This window comes from Notolabrus celidotus, chromosome 2 (genome assembly GCF_009762535.1).
Source record: "Notolabrus celidotus isolate fNotCel1 chromosome 2, fNotCel1.pri, whole genome shotgun sequence".
NCBI classification, from domain to species: Eukaryota; Metazoa; Chordata; class Actinopteri; order Labriformes; family Labridae; genus Notolabrus; species Notolabrus celidotus.
The window spans coordinates 33,834,414-33,848,453 of NC_048273.1; the positions used below are offsets into that span (position 1 = coordinate 33,834,414).

Here is a 14,040-nt window from a genome sequence, read left to right on the forward strand (position 1 = left end):
CACCTAAGGTAAATGCGTTTGATATTTGGAGTGCCTTCGAATGCTGAAGCAGGAATAGTGGAGATGCGGTTACTCTGCAGGTACAGGTACTCCAGAGACTCCGGCAGGTCCGAGGGGATGTGTGACAGCTGGTTTCCGGACAGGTCAAGCGTCTGGAATAACAAGATAAAGAATGAAAAACAGACATTTTTGCTGATATATGTGATAATCCAATGCAAATTAGAGTGGGTCAAACAGATATTTACTCTATATGCATAACTAAATTTGACAAACATTTTCCAAAGCAGGAACCTTCAACAAGGAACAAATCAAAGTTTTGTTAAAGGCGCTGATTTCCTTTCCATTGTTCTACATCTGGTAGAGAGTGAGAGCTCTTGGGACTCGATTCAGCAAAAAACAAATGAACAAATGTTTTCCTTTCACAAAGAATAAGTGCGCCTGTACTGGTACACACTGTTAACAGAAAATAGCCAAAGCCTTGAAATCTGAGTCCAGTCTTTTTTTTTTATTCACCAGCCTTCTCAGCTTTTATATTAGACCAAACTAGTGACTGAAAAGGAGTCATCTAAACACTAAACTTTATTAAAAACCAAACTGATCCTGTGACGATGTAACGCAGGTTATGTCTACTGATACGTTTTCCCAAGGAGCCATCTTTGTGGTATCACAGCACTTAGAACCAGTATATATGGGAGATTCCAAAGTGAACAATTTTCTTTTGGTTCAAACCACAATTTTAATTCTGACTAAGTGACTCACTGAGTCTGTGGGTAAAGAATGTTAAATTGGTTTGCTGACTGTTGCTAGCATTAGCAGAGTTAGCACCACCTGCCTTCGGTCCTCCTTGCAGGTTAACATCCACATGCCTGTGCTGGTTAGACGTTGTTCAAGTCAAGTAGAGCAACTTAATCTTTGTTTTCTAGATCAAAATACTGCGCAATCATGCCTAGCTACAAGATGTGCTTCTTTACAGCTGGATGCTAGAGCAACAAGCATAGTTGACACAACCTGTGACCAGCATTTTGAGCCTACAAAAAAATGTAAGAATCAGTTAAACGTACTAGTAATTCTGCACTGGAAAAAATGGCCCTCCAAAAACAAGAAAAAAAACTTATTTCAGGGTACTTTTACCTCGAAATAAGCAAACAAATCTGATAATAGAACAAGTGAAAATTTGCTTAAAGATTGCTTAAAATAAGATGTAATATTTAGAAAACTGTGATCTTAAAATTAGCAGGGAAAACTTATGTTAAGCAATATTTAAGTATTTTAAAGCTTAGTGTCTCAGAATAAGCCAGGAATGCTAACAATTAGTATTTTTTCACTCAAAAAAAGATTTTTGCACTAATACATTTCATGTCAACTTCTTCATTTGAGATATATTCACCTTAATTTGAGTTGTAATATAGTGCCACTTCTCTAGGTTTAAGCCATCTTGTACTTGAAATAAGATTACAAAGTTTAATTTGAGCATTTTGAGATATAATGTCTTCTCATAGTGAGCTGGATATACTAATATTCAGTCATCTTGTTTTTTAGGATAAGCCAGCTATGCTCTAAAGTAGGTGTTTCATTGTGTGCATGTAGTTTGAGGATGTATAATTTTATCTGATTTAGAAGAAACAGTGCCTGAAAACTGTAACCCACCCTTTAAAAGACAACTTTTCTTTCTTTCTTTTATCAAAGGAGCTGTTTTCTGGCAGATTCTTCAATAAATGCTTTTACTTAAATCAAGATTATACGTCTTCTACGAATAAGATCTCAGCTTGAAAAATGTGTGAAATGTAAAATAAACCTTGTTTCTTCTAAATTACAACTCAGAACAAAATCATTTCAAGATTGTTTGACTCATCAAGATATTTAAGATGCATTATCTTAAAACAAGTCCCTTTATCTTGCTCAAATGTTACTTGTTAAGTCAATTTATCTTAAATCAAGTGGGAGAAGACATTTTGACTAAAAATGAGATAATTTCACTTGGTAAGATTTTGAGTTTTTGCAGTGTGGTGCAGACTACCACAGGTGGTGAGATCATTAAGTCGACTTAACATGCGCATCCCTGCCCCATACTGGCACCTATTTGATTTGACACAGCTGCTTGTGAAGCCCACTTGACTAGGCTACTTGCTGCTGCTCAAATGCATGATGAACATCAGCCTATGGTAAAGAATTCAAAGTAAGGATAATAAAGAGAGCATTTCTTTTCTTTCTTTTCTTCCAAACTGTCATAACCTCTGAATTTGCCTTGTATTTCTGTGACCATATGACACCATAATACCTGAAACTTAAAGATAAAAATTAAAACTTTCTCAGAGACTGGATGTATTTTAAGGTCCAACCCCAAAGAGATGCCAAATAAAGTATCTCTTCTTGTTGCTAAAATACGCTGTGTAGTTTTCAGGGGTTGCTGACAGTTCTTTCAATCGTAATTGGTCTTGCAGATGTATCCTCACTTCACAACAAGGATGTCAGAGGAAAACAGGAACACACAAACGGGCAAACAGAGCAGGAATAAAATGAGAAAGAGCAGACAAAGGTAAGGAAGATGAAGAGTCACAATGCAATGGAGTGAATCAAAAACATCAGAGGTACAAAGACACTGGAGGTGTATTTTGAGTTGTTGTTTTATCCTGTGTCCATCAAAGAATGTAGAACAGTTTGAGAAATATCACCACTTATATTTCTAATTATTGCTCAAAGCAAATTTTGATTCAAATGTAAAAATGTATAAGAGTGTGTAAAGAGAAACCTCAGTTGTGAGCCTTGTTCAGTTTCCACAAAAATCAGAAAAAACACACAACGTCTCATTCTACTGTCAGGGCCACCTCTATGATTTGTGCCTTACATTTATACATCATAAATAACTAGCATAGAGGTGACAATCAGTACAGTGCAGAATGTATTCTGTTGTCAAGACAGAAACACTGCAAGATAAATGACACCTGCTGACTGAATGGTGAGTTACCACATTTTTACCACTTTAGCAAAGCTAGGATGTAGATAATAACTTAATATTATGAATTAAACTCCCTAAGATGACATAACAACTGAACATAGGTCCCCATGAGCAGTACTAAACTTCGATAGATATTGACAAACACTTATCATCCCTGAGACTTAATAATCACTTACTGACAAAGCTAACGGTTAAACATCCAAATAGCTGCCGAACAGAGGTTGTTATCAGTTACCAGAATTATGTTGTAAATGCATAATTATTCATCAATTCAGTTATTAATTTTTAAATCAGGCTTTATATTGTCCCCTTAAAACCTCTTTATAGCTTTAAATAATTAACAGCTCAAAAGCATCTTTATTTATCTCAGACTGGTGTTTTTTAAAACCCCAATTTCAGCTACTGCCTCTCAAAGGTCACCCTCTAGAAGCCTCCTCCACTGTTGGGCCCAATCTCAATGTCCACCCAGAAGCACTCACTGACTTTGAGGCGCGTTCCCGCTCAGTCCGTGAGGGCTTAGGCCTGTCCCACTGTCAAATCATCAAGTGTGTGAGGGATCTCTCTCAGACTTTTTGAGCCCTTTCCAAAAATGCGTCTTCTTGAGGCTAGGATTTTGTAGTGAGAAGCAGAGTGGTCGCCCCAAACCACTTCAGCAATGAAGCACTTCCTGATTAAACTTGAAAGAAAATAGAAACACAACTGAAAAAACAAACTAGTTAAAAGAAATGAAATCCGTGATGCTGTCTGTCGTGGTGTGCGGGGTCACCTCCTTTGGGTGCCTGTTGATAAGAGCTAGCCTCCATAGGAGAGGACATCACCTCCCATCGTGACTTTTCCGTTGTGCGCCCCCACTGTCTCATTCCACTTTATATTTGTGACATTGTTTGACCCCCTCTGCCCAGACCTGCACTCTGGCTCTAAGCCCCCGTTGTTTGGTGAAAGCCTACTTCCCCCGTAGGGCTCATTATTTGGACATCTGTTTGACCTGCCTCTGGATGTTTGCGAGTTCTTTTTGTTTTATTCTTCACATCACACACATCTGTGATTCACTTGATTTCTCTTTCTTTCATTAGTTTTTATTTGTTCTATCTTTTTGTATGTGTGTGTACTATTCTAAAGAAGAAGCTGTTATTCACTTGATTTAGCAGCTTTGTAACAGTAGTCTTCTCCCAGCCCAATGCGAATGCGTCTCTCCCGGTGTTACGGTTTTAAAAGTGACCCTGTAAACTGGAGACCTTCAGCTGAATGTAACAGTGTTTGTGGAGTTTACACAGTTGTTGAAACACAGAGGGAGTTCCTGGGGATGCAAACTTGTTTTTTTATAAATTAAGATTCAAAATATGCTCATCAGATATTTAATGATCATCTAAAGACGTTTATGAGGGATGCATCCGGCTGAAAGACAGCAGTTAACAGGGTCGCTGTTTAAACCATAACACCGGCCGATCTCTGCCACGGCTTTTTGTGTTAAAAAGGATCTTAAAGCCGTGTTGAAACGTCTTTGCTACTCGCGCTTATCTCCTCTCACGTGTTGATTCAGTGAATCCATCTGTGATGAAATATAGCACCATCTAAAACTCTCTTCATGCTAACAGGCTAATTGTTGTGTTGCTCAGAATGATACCTGCCTGTCCGTCTGCTTCTATGGTGTCATCTGTGATGAATGGCATTCCTCTTTGTTTTACTGCCCTCTACTGGTCTGGTGGTGTAGTGCATTTACTTTTTTCCCCTCCATACGTCACTGGCCTGATTTGCACCTACCTGGGACTTCAGCCCGCGGTCGAAACGCAGACAACAATGGGGGCACAGGGACCTTTTAGTTCAGGGTAAAGTAGTTCTGGGGAGTTAAAGACCCCAGAACTCTTGGACGAAATGCACCAATAGTGTCCAATATATGAAAAAGCAGAAAACAATTTTTTTAAGTAAAAAGGCTATAGTAAATTCAGGTCTTGAGTGGCTATTGTTATCTTGAAATGATGAGCCCTAACTCCTTTCTCCACTTAATGGTATTCTACAAATGAAAATGCAAAGAAGAGTATTTTACAAAAGCCTCTCAAGATACCTGAAAACCAAGTTAACAAGTTAAGTTCCTGCAGGAGAAGATTTACTGGTTTCACCCCCTCCCACTCACTTTGAGCGCACTGAGCTCCATCCAGGCTCCCTGGTAGACTGAATTCAGTTTCAGTTGATTGTTGCTCAGGATGACTTTTTGTAGCTTCTCCATGCCAGTCAGTGAACCGTCTGGAATGGAGTTCAGCTGGTTGTTCTTGATTTCGAGCACCTGCAGGCTGCGAGGAAGACCCATTGGCATTGAGTGGAGGCTGTTTCCTGACAGATCTAAAGTTTCTAGTATACGCAGCTTCCTGAAGGAATCTCGGTGCAGCCTGGGGCTAGTCAGTTTGTTGTAGCTGAGGTTGAGCTCAGTAAGCGTGTACAGTAAAGACAGGTCATTGCGCCCAATTTCATTGATGGTGTTGTGGAGTAGCATAAGGGTCTTGGCCCTTCGAGGCAAACCCCTTGGAACCCGCTCCAGCAAGTTGTTGTACATGTGGAGAGTGTGCAGCTTCTTCAGGCCCTGATGCAAACACAATTGTAAGTGTCAAAGCGTGATCTATAATTAGTGGTTGTAAGTCAAAAATGCAGAGTTGTTGGACATTTTTCCTCTCCTGTCTGTTATTCCAGTAGAATATGAAGTGAAAATCATATGTACCTGGAATGCAGCCGGGTGGATGGAACGTGAGCGGAGTTTGTTATTATGGAGAAGTAGGTACTCAAGGTTTCGCACTGAAGTAAGAGCATCTCCTGGGATGCTGCGGATAGAGTTCTTCTCCAGGTGCAGCAGCACTAGATTGCGAGGCAGACCCTTTGGGACGACACTCAGGTTGTTATTTGACAAGTCCAGGCACTCCAGACTGCTCAGTGAGCTGCAAGGAGACACAGAGGGGAAGTCATTAAATCACTGTCTTCATCCTGTACTGTATGTTTACTCTCTTCACAGCGACAGTGTTTGTAGTGTATGCCTCTGTTGGTGCACACTTGAAAACACTTTACAAAATGATTCCTTCAATTTTCACACTTTGCATATAGGGATGTATAATTTGATAACCTCTGGGGGTTTGTGAGTATTTGTGTCAACCTGAAAGTCTCGTTGTCCATGCCCTCATTGCTGAGGAGGTTGTTCTGGAGATACAGCTCCCTGAGGTTTGACAAGTTGTCGAAGGCCCCTGCTGGGATTTTCTCCAGCTTGTTGCTCTGTAACAAAAAGAGCAATTCTCATTGTATCATCATTGCTGTGTTAATGATTGAAAAGAGACAAGAAGTGCTTAATCAATCTGATGACTTGATGCTAACTGAACAGGTTCTGACCTTGAGATGAAGACGGTAGAGGGAGGTGGGCAGGTTCCTTGGGACGACCCTCAGGAAGTTGCTGGACATGGTGAGGATCTCCAGGCTGTCAGAGGCATTGAACATATGTTCAGGAAGCCCCACGTCTGTCAGCTTGTTGTTGTGCAGATACACTGACCTAAGACATGATCAAGAGACATTACCATCTGTATACGAACACAACTCCATGAACAATGAGTACATTAACACACATTGGTGTACCTTAGTTTTGGCTTATGACCAAACGTATATGGGTAGATCTTCGTCAGCTCGTTGGCAGCAAAATCAGCACTAACCAAAGAGGGGGGCAGAGCTTTTGGTGCTGAGGTGAGCTGCAGACACACAAAAAAAGAAGAATGAGAAGATGGAGTTACAACAAAGTCGATCCCACAGATGGAACCGGATTTAACTTTACCAGACTCAATCAGAAAAACAGCAGTACAATAAGTGTCATATATTGCCTTTGTATAGTTTATAGATTTACCTTGTTTATATTCTGTATTAGTTGTAAGTCCCTTAAGTCCTCCTTGTGTCTATTGTGACCTTGTCTTATGTTGTATTCCTTGTGTGTGTTTATAGTATATTGTGTTTCCTGATTTATTTGGTAGTTCTTGATCCCTTTGAGTCTGCTTGAGTTTGACTTCCTGCTCTTGTGTGTTCCTCTCCTGCTTGATTGCACTCATTAGTTTCACCTGTGTCCACACCTGTTGCTTGTTACACTGTGTATATTTAGTTGTTCTGTTTCCCTCTGTGTTTGTTCATTATGTGTCAAACCTGTACCTGTGGTGCTCCTTGTGGGTTTCCCTGTGATTTTTGGATTTTGTGTTTTTGGACTTTTTGTTATCAGTAAGTTAATGTGTATCTCTTTTTGTGTATTAAACCCTTTTTGTCTGTATTTTGGTTCCTGCACCTTTTGTTTCTCTTCTCATCGCGCCAATTAGCTGTGACTGTTTTATTGTCGAGGAACCTTGAGGTGATGTTTGAATAATCATTCTTCTCTTTGAGAGAAGTAGCTGGAAGCTCCAAATATAAGCACGTCATAAATATAGTAATTATGGTGAAATCAAACCTCCTGGGTGTTAGGGCTTGCGACTCCCTCCAGTCAAAAGACGGACACAAGGCGTTCCTTTTCTTCTACAGGCATTCATTTCGCACATCGGTGCCTTTGAGCATGCTGTGAGAACTCATTGGCCCCATGAACTGAAAGGGAGTAAAAACTTAATTTCTGGCTTCCCAGGTCTTTCAATTGTGCAACAGCTTCCTTATCTCTGCATGGCAAACATGAAGTCCAATTAACCAAGACCTGCCCCCTTTTTCTGGAAGCTTCCCCCTGCTATAAATTATTTCACTTTAACAAATTCTTAATAACATACTAAACAGCTAAATATTTGAACCTTAAATTATTCTAGTTTTTAACTTAAATTATTATATGAATTTAAATTAATTAAATTAATAAACTTAAATCACTGGCAGCTAAACTCCTGATTTGACAGTGCCTGCCTTCCCCCACTCTCTGCTCTCCCTCTCTCACGTTTCCTGTCTTTCTGCAGCTGTCCTTTCTAATAAAGGTAAACATGCCTGAAAAGTTAACTCTAAAATAAAAAGTTGTAACCAAAGCATGTTGGCACAATAATGGTTTATAAAGCTTGAAGCTAAATTCTGCATTGCCCTCGGTGCAATCAGTACCAATGCCAATGGGACTTAGTCATTGTAGGAGCTGGTTTTTAATTTGACATTAAATAATTTTGATTGATACAGTCAGTCTGTCCATGAAAGCAGTGGCCACCAATGACTTCAGAACAATTTGCAATAGCTTGCTGTGTTACCTCCTATCAAAATTAAAGTTCCCCTCACTTTTGTCACTCCAATCAGAGTGAGCGCTCCATTTTGCTGAGAACATAGCAACACAGGAAGCACTGGTGAGATTAGATGTTCATTTAAAGCTCTCTCCTTTATAACATGGTTTATGGATTAAAGCAGCATGGGTGTCTTTGAGGCTTAGTGAGCACTTAAAAATCCCCTATTCTTCCCGTATCCCATTTGCCTATTCATCCCTGTGAAGGCACAAACAAATCTGTCCATCCTTTCTCTCTCTCGCTTTCTGTCCAAAAGGGTCAGTAACATTTTAGCTCTGACCAGCTGGCACAGCCATACTGGAAGTGATTACAAGCATAAGCTCACACAGAGAGTGTAGAAGAGGAGGTTGCCACCCCTCTCTGCCAGCTGGCACTGTGTCAGTGGATCAGAATACAATAGGACAGAGTCAAATCTACGTGAGACAGACACAAAAAAAGATAATCTTGCCACTGCTCCATGTGAGCCAATTTGAGATCAGCATTGAGAACCAACATTCCACAAGTCTGGTGTGTGACTCACCTTGTTGTTAGCCAAGTACAAATAAGCCAGCTGTTCCAGCATCTCGAAACCTTCGTCTTCAAGGCCTGTGAAGAGAAAAACACCTCAGGCTCATAAACAAGCAACCTTTATTTAGACCTCAACCTACAGGGTGAAGCAAACAAATGGCATGCATGAAAACCAGCTACAATATTTAAACAGTGACCGCCACTTAGGGACTTCTTCGGCTGTTTCTTTGTCAGAGGACTGTTGAGCTTAACAGAAGTCCTTCAGCTGTGGAATGCCTATGTTATGCATTTCTAAGTATTCATTCGATTTGGCTTAGACTGATGAACAAAAACTGCATCAAACCTCCTTTGCAAAGCTGAAAATGGTGCATCACATAACACATTTGGATAACCTTGTGTGTTTCATTCAAAACTCCTTTTAAATTAACACATTTTAGATTTTCCTTTAAAAGCTAATTCATAGTTTCACTGTTTGCATCAGTAAATTATGGCATGAGCTTGCATTACTCACTCCCACTGATTGTCAAAACAACAATGGAAGTCTAATAGCTTAGCAACCACCAATCTAAGAACCTATCAGCATTCATCATCCATCCTCATTTGATGACAATGCATGCCTTTGGGAACAGATGCCAACTTTTTAGTAATTCCAGTGCAACCAGCAGATATAAAAACCCCTTCCAGCCAAGACTTATTTTTTCCTTGGTCTTTGCCATACATCCCCTGAGACAGTGCCTGTTCATTTGTTTCAAGTGTCAGTTCAGCACTAGACAGAGGCTTCACTCTGGCTTGCTTCAGCAGTATGAACCCCAAAAAGAAACCTATTTCTTTACAATTGATGGGTCTTGAGTTTGCTGAAATAACAACTTGTTACTTGTTTATAGAGATAAATTAATCGCCATCGGATTACTGCTGATGTCATTACTGCCTGCTTTTGCTCTCCACACAGACAATTTTTCCTGCATACATCAAAGCCTGCTGATACGTGATTGGTCAACACTACTTGGACTACAAACATACTACAAACAGAAACCAGAACACTTCCAATGCTTAAAATCCAGACCGCCATAAAAATGTAGAATCTGTGAATAGAGATTAAGCAATACCAATTTGTATTGTTGCTGCTTTTGACACAGTAAACCACCAAATCCTCCTCTCTACACTCTCCTCACTTGGTATCTCAGGGTCTGCCCTCCAGTGGTTCAAGTCCTACCTCACAGGGAGATCTTTTAGAGTATCATGGAGAGGAGAAGTGTCCAATATGCATGGCTTATCAACAGGGGTACCTCGAGGGTCAGTGCTTGGTCCCCTCCTGTTCTCAATATACACCACATCACTTGGTGCAGTGATCCGCTCCCATGGCTTTTCCTATCACTGCTATGCAGATGATACACAGATTTTCCTGTCATTTTCACCTGACGACACAACTGTCTCAGCTTGGATCTCATCCTGCCTTGCTGACATTTCTAAATGGATGAGGGAACGTCACCTACAGCTCAACCTGTCCAAGACTGAGCTTACTATCATTCCAGCCAGTCCCACTATGGACCCACAGATCAATATCCAGTTTGGATCACAAAACCTCATGCCCACTAATTCTGCCCGAAATCTGGGTGTCGTGATCGATGACCAGCTAACCTTCAAGGTTCATGTTGCCTCAATTGCTCGGTCCTGCCGTTTTTTCCTCTACAACATCAAGAGGATCAGACCCTACCTGACTGAACACGCAACACAGCTCCTGGTTCAAGCTCTTGTAATGTCATGCATTGACTACTGCAACTCTCTACTGGAAGGCCTCCCTGCATTCACAGTTAAACCTCTGCAAATGATCCAGAACGCAGCAGCACGTCTGGTCTTCAACCAGCCTAAGACAGCTCATGTCACTCCCCTGCTCATCTCACTACACTGGCTTCCAGTTGCAGCTCGCATCAGATACAAAACTCTAATCATGACTTACAAAGCAGTAACCAAAACCGCTCCAGTTTACCTGGAACCCCTCATCCAGGTCTACTGCCCTTCTCGCCCACTACGCTCAGCCTCTGAAAAGCACCTAGTGCTTCCAGCACACAAGGCCTCAAAATCACTAGCTCGACTCTTCTCTTCTGTTGCCCCTAAATGGTGGAATGAATTGGCCAACTCCATTTGATCTGCAGAGTCCCTCTCTACTTTCAGAAGACAGCTAAAGACCCAGCTCTTTAGGAAGCACTATGCACTTAGCTAGACTGTTCTCCACTGTTGTCCCCAGTGGCACATCATGTCTTCCAGCTACAATTGACTCGCACTGTCCCGCTCTACTCTGGGAATCTGTGTTCAGCTCTTGAGTGACCCAGCACTTGGTACTTTGGTCATTATTGTGATGATGTTAATTGTTGATGAAGATAATGGAAGGTCTTAAATTGTTTGGTTGCTTCATTGTAGATGTTCCTTATTTTGAAAAAATTAAAATTAAAATAAAAAATAATAATAATAATAATAATAATAATAAATCCTTACTTATTTTTGTGCATTGCCTTTACACTACTTGGCAGTACCTGCACCCAAATTGACTTGAAGCACTTTGTTACTCGTACTGATCTTGTTTCCTCTTGTCTAGATCTTTGCTTGTGTTGTTCTTGTTCTCGTATGTACGTCGCTTTGGATAAAAGCGTCTGCTAAATGACATTGTAACATTGTAACATTGTATTGTTATTATGAATGTAGAGCTTTTGCGGCCATGTAGTGTGCAATGTCACTGCTGATTGATGTACAATCCGGTCACTTTGATGTATCAATCTTAAGTTTCAATCATTATTGTCTCTTTGGTGCAAATGATAAAAGAAGTGGACCTTGTTTATTTGGGGCCTTTAGCTCAGTCATACCAGGAGTATTAGAGAAAAGAGATGGAAAAAACCTTCAGATGGTGGGGGTAAGTACGGGTGTGTCAAGCTCAAAAGTTCTCCAAGGTTGTATTTATTTGCCAGAATCAAAAAGGAGGCTAAGGATGATGTTTAAACTGATCTGCACAGCATATACTGTTGTGCTAAGTTAAGTGGACTCAGTTAAAAAAATGACAGACTGAAGAATCCAGTGAATTGAAGCAGAGATGATCTAGTCTTTACTTTCGTAATGCACCATTGCCAAATGAGAAAACAAACCACATGGAGTTTTCTTTTCCAACATCTTCTTCAATGAGGCATTGTTGCCATAATTTCTTCTATTAGGGATAGAATTACGACAAGATGCCTTCTCCACAAATATTTGTGAAGCTGCATTTAGTGAATGAATGAATTAGCAGCCAAAAAAAAAAGCAAATGCAGGCCACAGCTGGCCAGGGAAGCAAGCAATCTCTTCATCACGGCCGCATTGTTGAACAGATGAAAATGAAAATGACTGACTGGCACTTCGCCACCCTGACCAACAGCTGTTATCAGGTGGTATGACATCTCTTTTAGAGCTGATTTAGACTGTGTTTGGAATGCTAGACACAACTCCAGGGCATATCATTTTGCAGATCCTGATCTAGAGCAGCAGACCACTTTCAGAATGTTACCATCCTTGGAAATTGAATCTGATGTCCCCATTGATTTCCCTTCCTCTCCTGGATGTGACTATTGGGTGGAAGCAAACGCTGTTGTAATAGGAGCTGCTGAATTGGGCAATAGTTAAAAGTAAGCAAAACAAACTGCAAGGGCTCTGTCAGGGGGTTGAACTATTTGGAAATATTTTGCTGGTATAAAAATACAGAAAAGTCAATATTGATATAAACCAAACAAATCTCCCATTTCAAAAACATTCCAGAGTCAGAATAACCACTTATCTCAACAGAAATTGCTTCAATCTGACCTGCAGTGTCAGGCTCAAACATGAAACAGAGCAAGTTAACACAACCACAAGTTCCTGCTTACGTGTTTAGATAGTTAAACACTGTTTACCGTCTGTTGTTAGCCAGTTGTTCTGGAGGTTCAGAGTCTCAAGCTGATGCAGATGGGAAATGTGCTCCACTGTTATCTCCTCAATTTTGTTGTTCTGGCATCAGGGACCAAACACAGAGAGTAAAACAAGTTTAATGAGTCTAGTTGTACGTTTTTAATGTCTGAGCTGAATCACAAAATGGATGTGTTACTGATGGTGTAGTTTTGTAAAGACCTGCAGGGAGAGCTGGCGAGTTCTCTCTGATAGCTCGGGGGGGAACTCTGTGAGGTCGACTCCAGCGCAGTCCACTGCCCCTTCCGCTGTACAGCTGCACTCTGCCGGACACTCAGACACCTCGGGTTTCGACACTAATGTTGTGATGTTGGTCTCTTCCTCCTCCTCTTCCTCTGGATCTAAAGGGGCCTGGCAACGCACCAACAGCCCAGCCAAGAGCAGCACACCCAGGGCCTGCAGGATGGAATGCTTGGGAAAGGCCATGTTCACTGCTGAGGTCTACTGCTGCATGAAGACAGCAGAGTTTAGCACATTAGCCACAGAAATTCTGTTCCTAGAAAGAGGAGCATGTTGAAGCTATAATTTACTGCTTTATGTTGAAGGCTTTTCCAATATTTTGACATTTCCTTATTTATTTTGATGTATCTGTTGTACCAAAAGTAAGATGGCTAATGCACCATTCATGATCATAAAATAGCCCTAAATCTCATCTAAAAATAATGAGATAACTGTAGGTTCAGGTAAGAACTCCATTTGGATTTGTTACTAGAAGCAATAGTTATGTGATCCACTCACAAAAATACTGATTATTGTCAGTTAACAATACTTAAATCAAGTCTGTGGGCAGTTTACAATGGATCAGATCATTTTGTAAATGTCTACATTTTACCGAATTGTTGAGAAAACATTAAGAATGAGAGACTTCTCAGATACAGTTGTAATATTATGAAAATGAAGCTGTAATAATACAGGAATACATTTTTTCAGTGCTGGAAGGCTAGCTAGCTCTTCTGATATTCCTCTTCAGTCTAGGCAAACCAAAGCATAGAATTACAACATTATTTTCATAATATTACAACCATTTTCATCATGAAACTACTTTTTCTCTCTCAATATATTGACCTTATATATACTTCAGATATTACAACTTTTTTTCATCCTAACTTTATTCTTATAACATTATGCCTTTATTCCCAAGTCCTGTGATTTTATGATGGAGGCAGCTGTGACTTAATGGTAGAGTCTGTTGTCCCTCAATCTGAAGGTTGGGGGTTTGCTGTCTAATGTGCTTAAATGTCCTTCAGTAAGACAACTAAACCCCAAACTGCCTCCTGTGGCTGTGCCAGTGATGTGTGAGTGGAATTAGTTAATTCAGGTTTTATCATCAGCAGAATTGACTATTGTAACGCTCTTCTTTCTGGTCTTCCCAAA

General features: G+C 40.4%; 1 protein-coding gene and 1 long non-coding RNA gene across 2 annotated transcripts in view; one reads left to right on the forward strand and one right to left on the reverse strand.

The window, feature by feature from the left end:
* podn (podocan) overlaps positions 1–14,040 on the reverse strand; it is a 28,858-nt gene that overhangs the window by 9,848 nt on the left and 4,970 nt on the right. Inside the window, exons 3-11 of the mRNA XM_034700262.1 lie at positions 12,829–13,113; positions 12,615–12,708; positions 8,717–8,781; positions 6,563–6,672; positions 6,323–6,479; positions 6,093–6,208; positions 5,667–5,880; positions 5,088–5,531; positions 4–152 (exon numbers count right to left, since the gene is read on the reverse strand). Coding sequence (XP_034556153.1) covers positions 4–152; positions 5,088–5,531; positions 5,667–5,880; positions 6,093–6,208; positions 6,323–6,479; positions 6,563–6,672; positions 8,717–8,781; positions 12,615–12,708; positions 12,829–13,092 — 1,613 coding nt within the window. The 5' untranslated portion in view covers positions 13,093–13,113. The remainder of the gene's footprint in view (positions 1–3; positions 153–5,087; positions 5,532–5,666; positions 5,881–6,092; positions 6,209–6,322; positions 6,480–6,562; positions 6,673–8,716; positions 8,782–12,614; positions 12,709–12,828; positions 13,114–14,040) is intronic.
* Positions 2,114–7,235, forward strand: LOC117824707. The gene is made up of 3 exons (XR_004633645.1): positions 2,114–2,176; positions 2,442–2,536; positions 6,315–7,235. It is a non-coding gene; the product is annotated as an uncharacterized LOC117824707 (long non-coding RNA).